The sequence below is a fragment of the Nerophis ophidion genome, linkage group LG01 (assembly GCF_033978795.1).
Source record: "Nerophis ophidion isolate RoL-2023_Sa linkage group LG01, RoL_Noph_v1.0, whole genome shotgun sequence".
NCBI lineage: Eukaryota > Metazoa > Chordata > Actinopteri > Syngnathiformes > Syngnathidae > Nerophis > Nerophis ophidion.
Genome location: NC_084611.1, coordinates 48,843,284 through 48,865,883, shown reverse-complemented (window position 1 = coordinate 48,865,883; position 22,600 = coordinate 48,843,284). Strand labels below are relative to the sequence as shown.

The 22,600-nt window shown below is 39.6% G+C and overlaps 1 protein-coding gene across 6 annotated transcripts in view; it reads right to left on the bottom strand.

Moving 5' to 3' along the window:
- Positions 1-3,256: 3,256 nt before the first annotated feature.
- The window catches only part of clockb (clock circadian regulator b), a 77,629-nt gene continuing 58,285 nt past the window's right edge, over positions 3,257-22,600 (bottom strand). For 4 of the 6 annotated variants that reach the window (XM_061905643.1, XM_061905635.1, XM_061905659.1 and 1 more), the window contains 4 exons: positions 21,711-21,904; positions 15,097-15,226; positions 14,890-15,027; positions 3,257-8,061 (listed from right to left, as the gene is read on the bottom strand). In XM_061905643.1, the coding sequence (XP_061761627.1) occupies positions 7,795-8,061; positions 14,890-15,027; positions 15,097-15,226; positions 21,711-21,904 (729 nt within the window). In that variant the 3' untranslated portion in view covers positions 3,257-7,794. The remainder of the gene's footprint in view (positions 8,062-14,889; positions 15,028-15,096; positions 15,227-21,710; positions 21,905-22,600) is intronic. The other 2 variants (XM_061905651.1, XM_061905671.1) reach the window with 1 other exon arrangement.

Below are 22,600 nucleotides of genomic sequence, written 5' to 3'. Positions count from 1 at the left end.
TTACATTATATTATCATACTTGCCAAACTTTTGTCTAAATAAAAATACTTCACTTTGCAGCCAACTACCCATCAAATTAATAAAAATTACAATACATTTTACGTTGTTCTTTACAGCATATTACTGTAAATTGAAGAAAAAAAAACTACTGTTTTTTTTGCATTAAGATTCTGTTAGATATAAACAGAATCTCAGTGGCAATTTCCTGGTAGTTTGGGAATTTCGGGAGAAGCAGCACTTTCTTGATGGCGATAAATAGCATGAATTTCCTAAATGAGCTGAGTTGGTAAAGAAATTTGTTAGTGGTGACAATTTATAGTTGAACAATAGTGTTACATGAATTTGTCAATTTCCAGGAAAACTGGAATTAGGTTTGGAACTTGGGAAAGTGTTAGTTTGAATTTCCAGGATGAGTGAAATGTGTTGAAGGTGGAATGGTTTAAATCAGTGGAAAAATGTGGGAACTGTGGAAGTTTGACAAATGGCCAATTCATTTTGAATGGGAAAATGTCCCTAAAAACTGGGAATTTTTGGAAATCTGAGAAAAAAATGTTATTGTTATTGAAGTAGAGCACACCATTCCTGAACTAGCTGAATATTTGGAAGTGGGAACGGTTTGAATCGGATAAAAAATGTCCCATTCATTTCAATGGGAATTTCATGGAAATTTGGAGAAAAGCGGGAATTTTTTTGGTAAAATGTTAAAAACTTCAATCTTGTGAATGAGTTTGGTTGGTGTTGGAATTTTTCAAATCGGTCGAGAAATGTTGACGTAGTAACATTTTTAATTGAGAAATAGTATTACAGAGTACCTGGAATTTTGGGAAAACTGGGAATTTTACCATTTAAAAAAAAAGCTTCTTTGTTTTTTGTCCTGATTAAGAGGAATGATTTGACAGTGGAACGGTTGAAGTGGGAGTAGTCGACAGAAAAAATTACGACAATGGGGTTTGAAAAAACTGAATTCCTGGAATTTTTTTGAACTTGTAAAAGGAAAGTTTGATTGTCCAGGATGAGTGCAATGTGCTGAAGGTGGAATGCTTTGAATAGGTTGGAAAATATGGGAATGGTGGAAGTTTGAAAAAATGGCCAATTCATTTTGAATGGGAAAAATGTCCTGGAAAACCTGGAATTCTGGGAAATGTGGTAATTTTTGGCGATTCCAGAATAGGCCGAACAGTTTGAAGTTGGAAGGGTTTGAATCGGGTGAAAAATGTAGAAGGTCGAGCGCGGCAAACTCTTGAGAATGTTAATAATAAATACAAGAATTTTGGTGTATAAAAGCATTATTGTGTGAATGTTTTGGAACATTCACACAATTATATTAATATGTTGTATAAATAATATAATGCATATGTGATTAATATAATAAGAAAAGTTACACTCTTACCTTGTTTACTTCCATGACGACCTTCTTAAAATGTTGTCATCAAGCAGATAAAATGCACCAAACATGATAAATGTGGCGAGTGTTTAGCATTTTTCCCATCATGCATTGTAATGGATTTAAATGGTTTTCAGTTTGAAGTTTTTATGGCGAATGGACATTTAAAATAACACTCACAAAGTTTTGTGGGAAATGCGGACCAAACAGAGCTTGGTCCGCATTGCCGGCAGTAAGTCGGACACGTTTCCAGTGAGGGTTGGACTCCGCCAAGACTGCCCTTTGTCACCCATTATGTTCATAACTTTTATGGACAGAATTTCTAGGCGCAGTCAAGGCGTTGAGGGGTTCCGGTTTGGTGGTTGCAGGATTAGGTCTCTGCTTTTTGCAGATGATGTGGTCCTGTTGGCTTCATCTGGCCAGGATCTTCAGCTCTCACTGGATCGGTTCGCAGCCGTGTGTGAAGCGACCGGAATGAGAATCAGCACCTCCAAGTCAGAGTCCATGGTTCTCGCCCGGAAAAGGGTGGAATGCCATCTCTGGGTTGGGGAAGAGACCCTGCCCCAAGTGGAACAGTTCAAGTACCTAGGAGTCTTGTTCACAAGTGAGGGAAGAGTGGATGGTGTGATGGACAGGTGGATCGGTGCGGCGTCTTCAGTAATGCGGACGTTGTACCGATCCGTTGTGGTGAAGAAAGAGCTGAGCTGGAAGGCAAAGCTGTCAATTTACCGGTCGATCTACGTTCACATCCTCACCTATGGTCATGAGCTTTGGGTCATGACCGAAAGGATGAGATCACGGGTACAAGTGGCCCAAATGAGTTTGGGTCTCTCCCTTAGAGATAGGGTGAGAAGCTCTGTCATCCGAGAGGAGCTCAAAGTAAAGCCGCTGCTCCTCCACATGGAGAGGAGCCAGATGAGGTCGTTCAGGCATCTGGTCTGGATGCCACCCGAACGCCTCTCTAGGGAGGTGTTTAGGGCATGTCCAACCGGTAGGAGGCCACGGGTAAGACCCAGGACACGTTGGGAAGACTATGTCTCCCGGCTGGCCTTGGAACGGCTCGGAATCCCCCGGGAAGAGCTAGACGAAGTGCCTGGGTAGAGGGAAGTCTGGGCTTCCCTACTTAGGCTGCTGCCCCTGCGACCCGACCTCGGATAAGCGGAAGAAGATGGATGGATGGATGGATGGATGGATGGATGGATGGACTCACAAAGTTCAGTGAGCAGGTTGTGTTATGTCTGTTGACCTACATGTTAGTTGCATTTTTTTTTTGCACCATGACTAGGGAAGGTTGTTTAGATTGTGTCATATAAGTCAATGCTGTGCTCTCACATTCAAGTACTTATTAGGGGCTTTGGTATGATTTACTCACATTGTCATCAAAAGGCAGCCAACATGGAGAATGCATTTTTATTTCTACTTGTTTTATTTCCAATAATGCGTTTTATTTTTGATGTATTATTTGTGTGTATGTTTCTATATTGTTCAAATGCTACACGTTTTTTAGCTGAGGGAAAATTCTAAAGTAGCAATGTCACTCATGGAATACTCTCAATAAAAACTATATATATATATATATATATATATATATATATATATATATATATATATATATATATATATATGTATGTATATATGTGTATATATATATGTATATATATATATATATATAAATAAATAAATAAATGAATCTGAGCCACATCTTATTGTTTTACAGACAATAGTCTTTGTTACCTTAATAAAATAAAAAATGTAATTTAATAACGAGCTATTATTTTGAAGGGCTCTCCTCCCTTCAAGGAGCCTTAAATCCCGTCCGTCTCTGTGAAATATTTGCTTCTTGGGGGCTCTGCAAAGAAAGTAAAGCAGACATTTTGATGAATCATATTTGCAGCTGTGTTTATTTTCAAATTGACTGAGAGGGGGCAGGGCGGTTATAATAATAGCTTCTTTTTTTTCAACTTGAAAATATTGATGATTAATAGTACATTTGACTTTGGGCTAGTTGAGAGGAGCACACACGCACACATACAGTACAGAAAAGCATAGCACCGTTTTACACTTAATACATAGTTTTGTATACACACTTTGTCAACCAAATCTGCAAGGGGGGAACAGGGGGGGGGGGCTCGCTGTCTTGTCAGTGATTTCATAAATCATACACATCCACGTTAAAAAATTAAAATATCTGTTTTGGGGAAATAAGTACTAGACGTCTTTTAAAACCTGTTCATAAAATTATTATATTCTAGGTTTTTTTTGTTTGTTTTTTGCACACCCTTATTTTTCCATCCTTCACATAATCAACAACATCCACTTGTCTTTTTCTTTTTTTTATAAAAAAACCAACAACAAAAATCACACCTTTACATTCTTTGGGCTGGCTTCTCAGTGACACACTAAGCAAAGAAGCAGAACATCAAGAGTGACGCCTCGCGCACACAATAGATGATCTGTGTTCGCTAACAAGCTTTTATTTTGGAGAGAAGAGTCATTTTGAGGCGCTGGGTGGGCGGGGCTTTAGTGGGTGGGCGGGACCAAGGTGCGGCACCACATCCATTCTTTACACACACTCTTATATTTCCTTATGAGGGACCAAGGTGCGGCATCACATCCATTCTTTACACACACTCTTATATTTCCTTGTGAAAATAATACACACACACACACACACACACACAGTCAAGTGGACATTCCCACACTGGAGCTTCCAGAACACTGAGCCCAACTGGCGGGAAAGTTTCTTGAATATCACAATTGCCTTCATACTGCAACGCAAGAACTGATTGGCTATCGCCAGGGCGGACCGATACCGATACCGCCACCAAGAGACACGATATTCACACACACATACATATTTGTATTTGTTACCTTCTTGAGACCTAAGAAAAAAGCCTCCTTCAGGAGCACCCTTACAAAGAGGTGTATTTACAACATTAATAATATATACATACTATGCAAATATGAAAAAAAGGTGAGCTTTTAGTTCCGTGTTCATTCTATTTTTAATTCTGAAATCCAAATCAAAAAATTAATTTCAAACCATTTTTTTTCTATTTTCAGTTCTGAAACAAAAGTTGGACAACTATTAATGATACTTTTTTAAAACGACAATAGGACTAGAGGTTTTTAGCATTATGCTAAAGGGAAATAAAAAGTTAAAATATTGCTTCCGGTTTAATTTGTCATCACACAGATAATCGTGCATTTTCGCGTTTTGGATAAAAATGAATTGGATTTTTGTGTTGCATAAAAGGAAAACAGCACAAAATACAAATTTATGGCAACATTCTAATGAAAACAACTCTTTTTTTCAATTTTGAACACAAACAAAAAAGGGTTGATTTGCATTAAAATGTTGCCATAAAATTATATTTTGTGCTGTTTTCATTTGAAAGATTGTTTTTCCAGATAAACACAAAAATCCAGTTGGTGTTTATCCAAAATGCAAAAATGCATGTTTATCTGTGTGATGACAAATTGAACCGGAAGCAATATTTTAGCTTTTCGTCGCCTTCAGCATATTTTTAGCATAAAGCTACCACCTTTGTTCAGCAGGAGTCCTACTGTCTTTTTTATTTTTAAAGTGTCATTAAATAGTTGTCCAACTACTGTTCAAGAAATAAAAAATCCAAAAAATGGCCCAAAATGAGTTTTTTGATTTGCATTTGAGGATTTGAAATTGAATGAACTTTTGAGTTCATTTTTAGTATATTTTTTCTGTTGAATTTTTTTGTTTGCAATTGGTTTTTAATCTTCATTATTTACTTCAAGTTTTTAAAGCATGTCTCTCTAAATATATATATATATATATATATATATATAAATTTTGGCCAGAGGGGAGCACTTCAAGTTTTGAAACACACTTGTTATTTCATATGCTGACCGGAGGGGGAGCACTTCAAATTTGTACACACACTTGTTATTTCATATGTTGACCAAAGGGGGAGCCCTTTCAATTTGTACACACACTTATTTCATATGTTGACCAGAGGGGGAGCACTTTTAAATATGACAGTCAATGTGAAAAATCGCTCCATTTTGGGACCACCCTCATTTTGATAGATGTCACCACAAATGAGACATTGTCTATTAGATGCAATGTTATTTGGACCATCATTTATGTCATCACTTGTTCACACTTCCTCACATGGAAGATACTTTTCCTTCTTCATGTCTCAAGAAGGCTAGAAATACAAGAACACACACATTCCACAACAATCACTCCTGAACACTCACTAGGAACCGAGGCGTTTGCGTTTGGGTATGGCTTACAGGTGTAGTGAGGAAAGGCGGACTTGGTCCGGCTTTGGACTGCTGCGTGAGAACTGACAGACGTCTGAAGTTTAACTGCATGAACATTTCTGAGGTCCGACCAGGACCAGAAGGGTTAACTGCTGACGCCACTAGTTTCACGCTGGCCTTTTTTCCTGATTTTTTTTCCTCACCGCTTGAGACTTTTGTGTATTTCCCCAGACCGGGGGTGCCTAAACATTACCACAGACTGACCAATCAAGGGATGCGAGGGCCATTTTGGTAGTTGTCCCCTTCACAACCAGTACGACATATAGATATTGCCTAAAGAACATGTCATGTGAAATGCTAACAGTTAGCACGTTGGCCAGATAGCCTCAAGTAACAAAAAACAGGTAGCATGCTAACAGTTAGCTTTAATGAAACACCAAAATATGTGACACTGAGGTATACAACTGCTAAATTAGTCTTAAAAAAGCTAAGATGCTGATATGTGAACTGTAGCATTCACCAAGTACAAAAATAAGTGTTAAAAATGCTAGCATGGTAGGCAAAATTAGTTAAATAGTAGCATGCTAACAGTTAGCTTTAATGATATACCAACATATATGACACTTGCTAAATCAGCCTTAAAACAAAGCTAGCATGATAACATTAGCATTTGTCAAGTACCAAATAAAAGTGTTAAAAATGCTAACATAGTAGGCAGAATGAGCTAAAATAGTTAGCATGCTAAAAGTTAGCTTTTCTGAAACACCAACATATTACACTCTGAGGTATATACCTGCTAAATTAGTCTTAAAACAAAGCTAACATGGTAATGTTAGCATACGTCAAGTACCAAAAAATTAGTTCAAAATGCGTTACCTTGCTAGCTTTGTTTTAAGGCTAATTTAGCAGGTACATACTTCGCTGTTATATATATTGATGTATCATTAAAACTAACTGTTAGCATGCTAAGTATTTTAGCTCATTTTGCCTACCATGCTAGCATTTTGAACTCATTTTTTGGTACTTGACGTATGCTAATGTTACCATGTTAGCTTTGATTTAAGGCTAATTTAGCAGGTATTTACTTCAGTGTCTAATATTTTGGTAGGCAAAATTAGCTAAAACAGTTAGCATGCTAACAGCCAGCTTTAATGATATACCAACATATATGACAGTTGCTAAATTAGCCTTAAAACAAAGATAGCACGGTGATGTTAGCATACGTCAAGTACCAAATAGGACTGGTGTAGAGCAATAAAACTAGCTTTAAAAAGCTGGCGTGCTAACAAGTAGCATCCGTCAAGGTACAAAATATTTGCCTGCAAAATTAGCACAAAAATGTTCTATGCCAAAGTCTTTGGACACCCCCGTTAACGTGTTTTTGCGGTGTGGCCGTTAACCCTTCACGGTCTGCTGGCGGACTGAGGCAAAAATAAAAACTTTCATTCCACATTCCTGAGAGTACAAGTACCGTCTCGCCACCCCCGACCCTTACTAAGTGGATTACTGTGACACACACACACACACACGCACACACACACACACACACACACACACACATTTGGACAGTGACTTACTGTGCACAACCACATCAAGTGCTAAAGTTGCATGAGGATAAATGTTTTGACGTATAGGTTTCTCTCGGACTGTTAACAATAATCCCTTCTATATACTCTACACACACACACACACGTGTATGAGCGTGTTAGGAAAAGAGCAAATTTGAAAGACAAAATCCTCAAATTGGCACTTGGAACATCTCAGTTGGACTGGAATCAGGAAGTTTAGCGTCAAAGAGTGCTTAAAAGCACTTGGGAAATGACAACAAAAACAAAACAAAAAAAAACCCTCACATTTTCTCCCCGGGGCATTTTCAACTCTGGATAGGGGCGGGGCTTTGAAGCAAGTAAAAAGGTTTCCATAAAAGCGTACACATTATTGTTTCCATGCAATCATATAAAATACTACATTTCTGTTTCCCGGAGGCTATGTTGGGTATGTACACGAGGTCATATCATACAGGACTTTTGTACAAGGTCACCAAGCCCCTCCCTCCGAAGGGGGGGGGGGGGGGGGGGGGGTGTTGCCAGGTGAACGTCTATGGCGCTGTCTGGCCTTCCGGACGAGTACATCTTTTTGTCCTTCCTGAATTGTTGAGCGTGACTTCACTGCGGCTGGCTGCTGGTGCTGTCAGTCCTGTGCGACGATGGCGCTTTCTGCACCTTCTGGGGCTGAGGTTTGAGCTGCTGCTGGTGCCGCTGGTGGTGAGACGACTGCTGCGGCTGTTGCTGCTGCCTTGTTTGTTGTTGTTGTTGTTGCTGCTGCTGCGGTTGTGGGTGTGTCGCCGGGGTGAAGGTGCCTTGCTGCTGGAGTGGAAACGCTGCCTGCAGGATCAGCTGGGTGGACTGGTTGCCATGGAGAAGACGGGTGCCCTGGGATATTTATATCATGTGGAAACAACACAACATATGTAATATGTACAATATTCACACTGCAAGTACATATATATATATATATATATATATATATATATATATATATATATATATACATATGTCTTGATTGGATTATCCAGAGAATAGTGCTTGATACCGTGGTAGAGCGCAATATGTATGTGTGGGAAAAATCACAAGACTACTTCATCTCTACAGAACTGTTTCATGAGGGGTTCCCTCAATCGTCAGGAGGGTAACAGACACCTTCATACAATATAATGTTTTATATATGTAAGGGCATAAAACAAACAAACAAAATATAATAAAAACTTAAAATTTTGGGATGGATCTGAAGTTTATCTAGAGATTTTAAAAATAAAAATAAAAAATAGTATTTTTTAACAGTTTTATGAGTGTGGCTAAGTTCATTGCCCAAAAAAATAATTAAAATCAATGTTGTTATGATATATGGATCTACTTAAGGCTGCAATTACTTATTATATACAAACCCCGTTTCCACATGAGTTGGAAAATTGTGTTAGATGTAAATATAAACGGAATACAAAGATTTGCAAATCATTTTCAACCCATATTCAGTTGAATATGCGACAAAGACAAGATATTTTATGTTCAAACTCATAAACTTTATTTTTTTTGCAAATAATAATTAACTTAGAATTTCATGGCTGCAACACGTGCCAAAGTAGTTGGGAAAGGTGGCAATAAATACTGATAAAGTTGAGGAATGCTTATCAAACACCTATTTGGAACATCCCACAGGTGTGCAGGCTAATTGGGAACAGGTGGGTGCCATGATTGGGTATAAAAGCAGCTTCCATGAAATGCTAAGTAATTCACAAACAAGGATGGGGCGAGGGTCACCAATGTGTAAGCAAATGGTGGAACAGTTTTAGAACAACATTTCTCAACGAGCTATTGCAAGGAATTTAGGGATTTTACCATCTACGGTCCGTAAAATCATCAAAAGGTTCAGAGAATCTGGAGAAATCACTGCACGTAGGCGATGATATTACGGACCTTTGATCCCTCAGGCGGTAATGCATCAAAAACCGACATCAGTGTGCAAAGGATATCACCACACGGGCTCAGGAACACTTCATAAAACCACTGTCAGTAACTACAGTTGGTAAGTGCAAGTTAAAACTACTATGCAAAGCGAAAGCCATGTATCAACAACACAGAGGAACGCCGCCGGCTTCGCTGGGCCCGAGCTCATCTAAGATGGACTGATGCAAAGTGGAAAGGTGTTCTGTGGTCTGACGAGTCCACATTTCAAATTATATTTGGAAACCGTGGACGTGGTGTCCTCCGGAACCAAGAGGAAAATAACCATTCGGATTGTTATAGGCGCAAAGTTCAAAAGCCAGCATCTGTGATGGTATGGGGGTGTATTAGTGCCCAAGGCATGGGTAACTTACACATCTGTGAAGGCGCCATTAATGCTGAATGGTCCATACAGGTTTTGGAGCAACATTTAAATGAAAGATGTGAGACTACTGGTCTGGGTAAGGAGTCAGTTAAACTAGAACAATTTTTTTCTGCTTTGATTGTTTCAGAGTTAGACATGCGTTCTACTGAGGTGGCAAACTATGATGCGTTCAGTTTATCAAAGCCCCAAACAAACAATCGGAAAATTCCCATCGTATCAATTCCTTGATATGGTCGTAATTATATTAAGTGCACTGGGCATAATAAACACAACATTATTAATATTGCTACTACAGATAATTTCATCAAAAATTCCCTAAAACAGCCCACTACCTATAATATAGGTTTTTTAAACATAAGATCATTGTCTCCCAAAACGTTAGTTAATGATATCATCAGAGACAACAATCTTAACGTCATCGGTCTCAGCGAAACCTGGCTTAAACCAAACGACTTTTTTGCGCTAAATGAGGCATCTCCTCCTAACTTTACATATGCGCATATTGCCCGTCCCCTAAAAGGGGTGGGGGGGTCGCACTAATATACAACGAAAACTTTAACCTTAGTCCTAACATAAATAATAAATATAAATCGTTTGAGGTGCTTACTATGAGGTCTGTCGTACCGCTGCCTCTATACCTGGCTGTTATCTACCGCCCCCCAGGGCCCTATTCGGACTTTATCAATGAATTCTCAGAGTTCGTTGCTGATCTAGTGATGCACGCCGATAATATAATTATAATGGGGACTTTAATATCCATATGAATACCCCATCGGACCCACCGTGCGTAGCGCTCCAGACTATAATTGATAGCTGTGGTCTTACACAAATAATAAATGAACCCACGCATCGCAACGGTAATACGATAGACCTAGTGCTTGTCAGGGGTATATCCGTTTCCAAAGTTACGATACTCCCGTATACTAAAGTATTGTCCGATCATTACCTTATAAAATTTGAGGTTCAGACGCATGTTCGTCAAACTAATAATAATAATAACTGCTATAGCAGCCGCAACATTAATGCTGCCACAACGACAACTCTTGCTGACCTACTGCCCTCGGTAATGGCACCATTTCCAAAGTATGTGGGCTCTATTGATAACCTCACTAACAACTTTAACGACGCCCTGCGCAAAACCATTGATAACATAGCAACGCTAAAGTTAAAAAAGGCTCCAAAAAAGCGTACCCCGTGGTTTACAGAAGAAACTAGAGCTCAGAAATTATTATGTAGAAAGCTGGAATGCAAATGGCGCAAGACTAAACTTGAGGTGCACCATCAAGCATGGAGTGATAGTTTAATAACTTATAAACGCATGCTTACCTTAGCTAAAGCTAAATATTACTCAAATATCATCCACCGTAATAAAAACGATCCTAAATTTTTGTTTAGTACGGTATCATCGCTAACCCAACAAGGGACTCCTTCCAGTAGCTCCACCCACTCAGCAGATGACTTTATGCAATTCTTTAATAAGAAAATTGAAGTCATTAGAAAGGAGATTAAAGACAATGCGTCCCAGCTACAACTGGGTTCTATTAACACAGATACGATTGCATATACGGCGGATACTGCCCTCCAAAATAGTTTCTCTCGTTTTGAGGAAATAACATTAGAGGAATTGTTCCAACGTGTAAATGGAATAAAACAAACAACATGTTTACTTGACCCACTTCCTGGGAAACTTATCAAGGAGCTCTTTGTATTATTAGGTCCATCAGTGCTAAATATTATAAACGTATCACTTTCCTCTGGCACTGTTCCCCTAGCATTCAAAAAAGCGGTTATTCATCCTCTCCTTAAAAGACCTAACCTCGATCCTGACCTCATGGTCCTCCTCGAAAAAATTGTTGCGGAGCAGCTAAATGAACACTTAGCGTCTACAATCTATGTGAAACCTTTCAATCCGGTTTCAGGGCAAATCACTCCACGGAGACAGCCCTTGCAAAAATGACTAATTATCTATTGCTAACGATGTATTCTGATGCGTCATCTATGTTGCTGCTCCTCGATCTTAGCGCTGCTTTCGATACCGTCGATCATAATATTTTATTAGAACGTATTAAAACACAAATTGGTATGTCAGACTTAGCCCTGTCTTGGTTTAAATCTTATCTTACTGATAGGATGCAGTGCGTCTCCCATAACAATGTGACCTCGGACTACGTTAAGGTAACGTGTGGAGTTCCCCAGTGTTCGGTCCTTGGCTCTGCACTCTTCAGCATATACATGCTGCCGCTAGGTGACATCATACGCAAATACGGTGTTAGCTTTCACTGTTATGCTGATGACACTCAAAACTACATGCCCCTTAAGCTGACCAACACGCTGGACTGTAGTCAGCTGGAGGCGTGTCTTAATGAAATTAAACAATGGATGTCCGCTAACTTTTTGCAACTCAACGGCAAAAAAACGGAAATGCTGATTATCGGTCCTGCTAGACACCGACCTCTATTTAATAATACAACTTTAACATTTGACAACCAAACAATTAAACAAGGCGACTCGGTAAAGAATCTGGGTATTATCTTCGACCCAACTCTCTCCTTTGAGCCACACATTAAAAGCGTTACTAAAACGGCCTTCTTTCATCTCCGTAATATCGCTAAAATTCGCTCCACTCTGTCCACTAAAGACGCTGAGATCATTATCCATGCGTTTGTTATGTCTCGCCTCGATTACTGTAACGTATTATTTTCGGGTCTCCCCATGTCTAGCATTAAACGATTACAGTTGGTACAAAATGCGGCTGCTAGACTTTTGAGAAGAACAAGAAAGTTTGATCACATTACGCCTGTACTGGCTCACCTGCACTGGCTTCTTGTGCACTTGAGATGTGACTTTAAGGTTTTACTACTTACGTATAAAATACTACACGGTCTAGCTCCAGCCTATCTTGCCGATTGTATTGTACCATATGTCCCGGCAAGAAATCTGCGTTCAAAGGACTCCGGCTTATTAGTGATTCCCAAAGCCCAAAAAAAGTCTGCGGGCTATAGAGCGTTTTCATTTCGGGCTCCAGTACTCTGGAATGCCCTCCTGGTAACAGTTCGAGATGCCACCTCAGTGGAAGCACTTAAGTCTTACCTTAAAATTCATTTGTATACTCTAGCCTTTAAATACACTCCCTTTTTAGACCAGTTGATCTGCCGTTTCTTTTCTTTTTCTCCGATGTCCCACTCTCCCTTGTGGAGGGGGTCCGGTCCGATGGCCATGGATGAAGTACTGGCTGTCCAGAGTCGGGACCCAGGATGGACCGCTCGTCCAGAGTCGGGACCCAGAATGGACCGCTTGCCTGTGTATCGGCTTGGGACATCCCTGCGCTGCTGATCCGCCTCCACTTGGGATGGTTTCCTGCTAGCTCCGCTGTGAACGGGACTCTTGCTGCTGTGTTGGATCCGCTTTGGACTGGACTCTCGCGGCTGTGTTGGATCCATTATGGATTGAACTTTCACAGTATCATGTTAGACCCGCTCAACATCCATTGCTTTCGTCCTCTCCAAGGTTCTCATAGTCATTGTCACCGACGTCCCACTGGGTGTGAGTTTTCCTTGCCCTTATGTGGGCCTACCGAGGATGTCGTAGTGGTTTGTGTTGTGGTTTGTGCAGCCCTTTGAGACACTAGTGATTTAGGGCTATATAAGTAAACATTGATTGATTGATTGCTATGTTGTCATCCAAGCAACGGTATCATGGACCCCCTTGCTTATTTCAGCAAAACAATGCCAAGCCACGTGTTACATCAACGTGGCTTTGTAGTAATAGAGTGCGGGTACTCTGCTGGCCCGCCTGCAGTCCAGACATGTCTCCCATCGAAAATGTGTGGCGCATTATGAAGCGTAAAATACGACAACAAGACCCCAAACTGTTGAACAACTTAAGCTGTACATCAAACAAGAATGGTAAAGAATTCCACTTTCAAAACTTCAACAATTAGTTTCCTCAGTTCCCAAACGTTTAGTGAGTGTTGTTACAAGAAAATGTGATGTAACACAGTGGTGAACATGCCCTTTCCCAACTACCTTGGCACGTGTGGCAGCCATGAAATTCTGAATTAATTATTATTTGCAAAAAAAAAAAGTATATGAGTTTGAACATCAAACATGTTGTCTTTGTAATGCATTCAATTGAAAATGGGTTGAAAAGGATTTTTAAATCATTGTATTCCGTTTATATTTACATCTAACACAATTTCCCAACTCATATGGAAATGGGGTTTGTATATATACATGTATGTATGTATATATATTAGGGGTGTAACGGTACACAAAAATTTTGGTTCGGTACGTACCTCGGTTCATACGTTCTATATATATATATATATATATATATATATATATATATATGTATATATATAATTTTATTTTTTAACAGTTTAATGACTGGGGCCTCCCTAAGATTTTTTTTTTAAATGTCATTGCTCCAATAAATAATAATGAATTAAAATCCATCCATCCATCCATCAATGTTATAAAATATTGATCTACTTAAGGCTGCAATCACTTATAATATAATTAAATATCCCACTTTTCGACATTTCTTGGGGGAAAATATTGCATATTTCACGCGTTTGCCAAATAAAAAAAAACAATTTTGTTTTTGACTGTAAGGGCATAAAACTAACTAAAGAAATGTTTTAATTTATAAAATTTCAGGATAGATCTGAAGTTTATCTAGAGACTTAAGTGTTCAAAAAGTAAAACAAAAAAAAAGAAATATATATATGTTTTATGAGTGGGGCCCTTTTTGATCCCTAAGCTTTCTTTTTTTTTTTTAACTCCATCCATCCATCCATTTCCTACCGCTTATTCCCATTTGGGGTCGCTGGCGCCTATCTCAGCTGCAATCGGGCGGAAGGCGAGTCCGGGATTGAACCCAGGACTGCAGGACCTTCGTATTGTGAGGAAGACGCACTAAACCCTCTCCCATCTTCACGTGAAGCCTTTTAAACTCATTGCGCCAAAAAATAATAATGAATTGAAATCAATGTTGTTCTGAAACATTGATTTACTTTAGGCTGCAATCACTGATAATATAATTACATATCCCACTTTTTTACTGCGGAGAAATAATGCATATTAGTTTTGACAAAAATGTCATAAACATAAAACAAAGTTCTATGGACAGATAAATGATGTAGGGATTTGAGCGTGGAACAAAAAACAATTAATAATACAAATGATATAATTAATTTTTAAACTTGAAGAGAGGCCTCAAGATGAAAATAAATCTATATATAGATGAAAAATATGTAAATGGGATACTTTGATCTTTCAGAAGAAAAAGTTAGGACACCCCTGGTATAAAGAGTTTGAAGTGAAAGCATGATCCTATGGCGCCCTCTAGTGTTACCTGTAAGAACCATTTGTCACCTGTAAGAACTGCTGCTGTTGCTGTTGCTGCCCCTGCTGGCTGCTTTGCGCCACTACAGCTGTCTGGTTGTGCCCGTCCTGCTGCCCCTGGGAAGGAGGCGCTGGTTGGAGGGTGAGAGTCTGGGTTTGTCCTCCCTGCTGGAGAGACCACCACATTACATCTTCATCCTCACACTAATATTGTGGTGGCTCCTCATCCTCACTCACCTGCTGCCCTCCAAAGGGGTTGTAGGCGGTGACCACCTGGCCCATGAACATGGAGGTGGGCACCATGACGGCACCACACGCCATGGGAGCCGTTACCAGCTTGGTCACCAACTGCTGCCCTGCTGGGAAGCTGAGGGAAGACAAACTACATCAGCACATGGGGGTCCCACCATGTCTTTGCTTCTTACTTCATCAGCCTGTGGCACCTCCTAAACATACTATTAAACCTCCTAAACATACTATTCAACCTCCTAAACATACTATTCAATCTCCTAAACATACTTACTATTCAACCTCCTAAACATACTATTCAACCTCCTAAACATACCATTAAACCTCCTAAACATACTATTCAACCTCCTAAACATACTATTCAACCTCCTAAACATACTATTCAACCTCCTAAACATACCATTAAACCTCCTAAACGTACCATTAAACCTCCTAAACACACCTTTAAACCTCCTAAACACTATTAAACCTCCTTAACATACTATTCAACCTCCTAAACATACTATTCAACCTCCTAAACATACTATTCAACCTCCTAAACATACCATTAAACCTCCTAAACATAGTATTCAACCTCCTAAACATACTATTCAACCTCCTAAACACTATTAATCCTCCTAAACATACTATTCAACCTCCTAAGAATACTATTCAACCTCCTAAACATACCATTAAACCTCCTAATCATACTATTCAACCTCCTAAACATACTATTAAACCTCCTAAACATACCATTAAACCTCCTAAACATAATATTCAACCTCCTAAACATACTATTAAACCTCCTAAGCATACCATTAAACCTCCTAAATACTATTAAACCTCTTAAACATTCCATTAAACCTCCTAAACACTATTAAACCTCCTAAACATACCATTAAAGGCCTACTGAAGTGAGATTTTCTTTTTTAAACGGGGATAGCAGGTCCATTCTATGTGTCATACTTGATCATTTCGCGATATTGTCATATTTTTGCTGAAAGGATTTAGTAGAGAACATCGACGATAAAGTTCGCAACTTTTGGTCGCTAATAAAAAAGCCTTGCCTGTACCGGAAGAAGCAGACGATGTGCGCGTGACGTCACGGGTTGTAGAGCTCCTCACATCTGAACATTGTTTATAATCATAGGCACCAGCACTTAGAGCGATCCGGACCGAGAAAGGGACAATTTCCCCATTAATTTGAGCGAGGATGAAAGATTCGTGGATGAGGAAAATGATAATGAAGGACTAGAAAAAAAAGGCGAGGGCAGTGAGAGTGATTCAGATGTTATTAGACACATTTACTAGGATAATTCTGGAAAGTCCCTTATCTGCCTATTGTGTTTTAGTGAGATTATATAGTACCGGAGAGTCGGAAGGGTGTGGCCACGGGTGGGTTGACCGTCAGTGTCTCCGGTGGGAGGAGGTAATAGTCCGCAGCAGCTGCGGGAGGACGCAAGCTCCGCTGATGTCTCCAGTAAGAGCCGACTTATTACCACAATTTTCTCAGCGAAACCTGCCAGTTGACATGTGGTCGGGATCCATGTTCGCTTGACCGCTCTGTTCCATAGTAAAGCTTCACCTTCGGGAATTTTAAACAAGGAAACACCGGCTGTGTTTGTGATGCTAAAGGCAGCTGCAGTGCACCGCTTCCCACCTCCATCTTTCTACTTTGACGTCTCCATTATTAATTGAACAAATTGCAAAAGATTCAGCAACACAGCTGTCCAGAATACTGTGTAATTATGCAATTAAAGCAGACTACTTATTGCTTGGATCGGGCTGGAAAAAAATGTCCGCTACAACCCGAGACGTCAGGCGCACGCGTCATCATACGCATCATCATTCCGCGACATTTTCAATAGGATACCTCGTGGGAAATTTAAAATTGCAATTTAGTAAACTAAACCGGTCGTATTGGCATGTGTTTCAATTTTAAGATTTAATCATTGATATATAAACTATCAGACTGCGTGGTTGGTAGTAGCGGGTTTCAGTAGGCCTTTAAATATCCTGAACATACCATTAAACCTCCTAAACATACCATTAAACCTCCTAAACATACCATTAAACCTCCTAAACACTATTAAACCTCCTAAACATACTATTAAACCTCCTAATCATACCATTAAACCTCCTAAACACTATTCAACCTCCTAAACATACTATACAACATCCTAAACATACTATTCAACCTCCTAAACATATCCTTAAACCTCCTAAACATACTATTCAACCTCCTAAACATACCCTTAAACCTCCTAAATATACTATTCAACCTCTTAAACATACCCTTAAACCTCCTAAATATACTATTCAACCTCCTAAACATACTATTACTCCTCCTCCTGAACATACTATTCATATATATATGTATATATATAGATATTAGGGCTGCGAATCTTTGGGTGTCTCACGATTCGATTCAATATCGATTCTTGGGGTCGCAATTCGATTATAAATCGATTTTTTTGATTCAACACGATTCTCGATTCAAAAATGATATTTTTCCGATTCAAAGCGATTCTGTATTCATTCAATACATAGGATTTCAGCAGGATCTACCCCAGTCTGCTGACGTGCTAGCAGAGCAGTAGATTTTTTTTTTAAAGCTTTTATAATTGTAAAGGACAATGTTTTATCAACTAATTGCAATAATGTAAATTTGTTTTAACTATTAAACGAACCAAAAATGACATTTTATCTTTGTGAAAACATTGGACACAGTGTGTTGTCAAGTTTATGAGATGCAATGCAAGTGTAAGCCACTGCCACACTATTGTTCTTTTTTTTTTTTTTTTTATAAATGTCTAATGATAATGTCAATGAGGGATTTTTAATCACTGCTATGCTGAAATTATAACTAATATCGATACTGTTGTTGATAATATTAATTTTTGTTTCACTACTTTTGGTTTGTTCTGTGTCGTGTTTGTGTCTCCTCTCAATTGCTCTGTTTATTACAGTTCTGAGTTTTGCTGGGTCAGGTTTGGTTTTGGAATTGGATTGCATTGTTATGGTATTGCTGTGTATTGGTTTGTTGGATTGATAAAAAAAAAAAAATATATATATATATTTTTTAAACCGATTAAAAAAAACAGATTCGATTTTGAATCGCACAACGTTAGAATCGCGATTCAAATTCAAATCGATTTTTCCCACACCCCTAATAGATATGTATGTATGTATGTATGTATGTACATATACATATATATATATACATACCGTATTACCTTGAATTGCCGCCGGGGCGCTAATTAATTTAAAACCTCTTCTCACTCCTGCGCTTACCAAAGGCATGCGGTAAATGTAAGCATGCGCTAAGTATTTTAAAACCTTTTCTCACTCCGGCACTTACCAAAGGCATGCAGTAAAAATGTGAGTGTGATGTAAGCTCGGACCTTTAATCCTACTGACTAGCTCTTAATCTTCTTCCTTTTATGCGATTTCAAATTACCCGTATTGAAATCAGCCTCCTCCATTTTGAAAATGATGACAGGGGAAGTGTCATTCGTGACGTCACGAGTTTGACCAGGCGGTAATACTAAGCATGCGCTAATTATTTTGCGAAACGAGTTTGACCCGGCAGTAATTCAAGGCAGGAGCATACTATATGCCCGGCGGCAATTCAAGGAAATACGGTGTATATATATATACCGTATTTCCTTGAATAGCCGCCAGGCATGTAATATGCACCTGCCTTGAATTACTGCCGGGTCAAACTCGCTCCCCAAATTTATAAGCGCATGCTTACTTTTACCGCCTGGTCAAATTCGTGACGTCACGAGTGACGCTTGCCCTGCCGTCATTTTCAAAATGGCGGAGGATTTTTATTTTGCTTTTACTATGTGTAAACCAGGAGTCTTGTTCCACAGCCATACGGAACACACTGATGGTTGTGATATAAAACAACTTTATCACTCTTACTAATATGCGCCACACTATGTGAACCCTAACCAAACAAGAATAACACACACATTTCTGGAGAACATTGGCTCTGTAACACATTATAAAGGCAACATAAGAATTACCCAGAATTTCAATGCATCCATGACTCTTGGCTATAGCTAGCACCAACCCCCCACCCCCGCCACCCCCCCTCCGTGTGTCGGTTAAGGTGGGCGGGGTTGGGGGCGTGTGTATAATATAGCCAAGAGTCATGGATGTATTGGAATTCTGGGTAATTCTTATGTTGCGTTTAAAATGTGTTACAGAGCCAATGTTCTCCAGAAATGTGTTTGTTATTCTTGTTTGGTTAGGGTTCACAGAGTGTGGCGCATATTAGTAAGAGTGTTAAAGTTGTTTGTATCACAACCATCAGTGTAAACGGTATTGCTGTTGACCAAGTATGCATTGCAATGTCATATGAGAAGCAGCGAGATGCATGCGTCCTACTGGCATGCAGATAGCATTGCGTGAAAGTGGGCGCGATGACATGTTAAGACTCAAAAACTCCTTTGTCCCACACGCCATTAGACTGTACAACTCCTCTCTGGGGCGGGGGCGGGGGGTACAAGGATGAGAGGGGATGCAAAACAATAAAAGTGTAATACGTTTTCATAACATGGTAACTACTGCCTACATTCTCTTGTTGTATTCTTATTTTACTGTTATATTTTTATTCCCATTGTTGCTTTTTATTTTTTATTCTTATTGTAGTATTTCTCTATTTTGTTTCCATTTAAACCCCCATTATTTACTTTTTCCTTTTTTTAAATTGATTTCAACTCTGTACACTGCTGCTGGAATTTTTATTTTCCTGAAGGAACTCTCCTGAAGGAATCAATAAAGTACTATCCATCTATCTATTTATCTATCTATCTATCTATCTATCTATCTATGTTGTAGAACAGTGGTCCCTAACCACCGGGCCGCGGCCGCAGAATAATTTTTTAATATATTTTTTTTTATCACACTCAATTTTGTACTGCATGCTGTTGATAAGCGCAGGGGTGAGAGGTTTTAAAAATATTAGGGCCTGCTTACTTTTACCGCATGCCTTGAATAAGCACAGGAGTTAATTAGCGCCCTGGCGGCTATTCAAGGAAATACGGTATATACACACACACACACACACACATATGTGTGTGTGTGTGTGTGTGTGTGTGTGTGTGTGTGTGTGTGTGTGTGTGTGTGTGTGTGTGTGTGTGTGTGTGACATCAGCATTGTCACTGGCGTCCCACTGGATGTGAATTCTCCCTGCCCACTGGGAGTGAGTTTTCCTTGCCCTTTTGTGGGTTCTTCCGAGGATGTTGTAGTCGTAATGATTTGTGCAGTCCTTTGAGACATTTGTGATTTGGGGCTATATAAATAAACATTGATTGGTATACATATATATATATATATATATATATATATATATATATATATATATATATATATATATATATATATATACATACACACACATACACATACACAAACACACACTTGTTTTGAAAATGACAAATATCAAGATGGCCCTTACAGTGTGCAGACCTCGGTGAACAAAGTTTGGACACCCCTGATTGTAGAAAATGATATCTGCTGTGTAGAATTTCTTTACAAAAGAACATTTTTGATTTGATTCTTGGGGGGTAACGATTCAGAATTGATTCTCAATTCAAAATCAATACTTTTTTAATAACATTGGATGTCAGTTCTATAATGAACTACATTCGTCCATGAAATAGACAAACAACTCTAACACATTTCTATATTACTTTAAATAAAACTGCTGTTGTTGAATAACATTCTTTACAAACATGGAATCAAGTAAAATATAAATAAGACAGCAAGAGAAGTATCAACACTAAAGACAAAGTGTAGAGCAGATATAGATCATCTACATGATTTGTCTGAGTATCTGGACAGGATAGATTTTTTTTAATCGGTTTAAAATCAGCTGGACGAAGTAGCTGGTGAGAGGGAAGTCTGGGCTTCCCTGCTTAGGCTGCTGCCCCCGTGACCCCACCTCGGATAAGCGGAAGAAGATGGATAGATGGATGAATGGATGGATTTAAAATCATTGCAAATAAGAGTCATGATTAATCTGAGAATCGTTTTTTTTTTGTATTATTTGTATTAGACTTTATTAAATGTTTGTAAAGAATGTCATTAAACAAAAGCAGTTTTCTTCTAAGTAATATAGATATGTATCAGAGCCGATTAATACAGTATTTCTGATTCTGTTTCTGTTTATCTTTTTTATGGAGGGTTGGGGTAATGTAGTTCATCATAGATTAACGTGGACAAGTTAAACAAGTTGAAAAACTTATTGGGGTGTTACCATTTAGTGGTCAATTGTACGGAATATGTACTAAACTGTTCAATCTACTAATAAAAGTTGCAATCAATCAGTCAATAGAACTGCCACCCAATGTTGTTAAAAAGATATAGATGTTGAATGGTGTCCTTAACACCTGCCCAGGACTATGTCTGGGATCCCCCGGGAGAAGCTGCACAAAGTAGTTGTTGAGAGGTAAGTCTGGGCTTCTCTGCTTAGGCTTCTGCCCCCATGACTCCACCTCGGATAACCGTAAGAAGAGGATTTTGAACGGAGAATGGATTCCGTATCGAATTGTTACCCCCAAATATGAAATGGTGTGGTGCTCAAAGACTGACTGAGATGCTGCATCTACCGGATCTGGCGGTCCTGCGTGAAGGTGGCCACGGTGGTGCCTTGCGGCGTGTTGTTCTGCGGCAGGCTGGTGCTTATCTGCAGCACGTTGGGTTGGCCCGGCTGGGAGATCATCATGGTGTTGTAGAGCGGGGCTGGCACAGGGTTCTGGCTCTGCGGCTGAGCCTGGGCAGGCTGCTGAGGCTGTCGTTGGGCCTGCGGGGGTGAGAGGAACAATCAGGGACTCGTCTGGGATCTGTAAAGAGATTTCTAGATTTGCAACTTCCGTCCTGCGGTGCAACGTGAGTGACAGTCAGCAAAATGCAGGAGACCGTTGGAACCCACAGAGAGAAAAGAAGTCTGCATAGTTGGCATTCTTCTGCAGACTGGGGGTTACGTTCAATTTCAATCTGAAGAAAAAAACGTCATGGAGTTCTTTTTTTGGAGGGAATAAATCAGAAGCACATGCTTTGTCTCTTCATGTCACCCAGACACTTCATGTGGGACACCTGCACTACATGTGGAAAACCTGCACTTCATGTGGGACACCTGCACTACATGTGAGACACCTGCACTTCATGTGGGACACCTGCACTACATGTGAGACACCTGCACTATATGTAGGACACCTGCACTACATGTGAGACACCTGTACTACATGTGGGACACCTGCACTACATGTGAGACACCTGCACTACATGTGGGATACCTGCACTACATGTGGGATACCTGCACTACATGTGAGACACCTGCACTACATGTGAGACACCTGCACTTCATGTGGGACACCTGCACTACATGTGGGACACCTGCACTTCACAGGGGAGACACCTGCACTACATGTGGGACACCTGCACTACATGTGGGACACCTGCACTACATGTGAGACACCTGCACTACATGTGGGACACC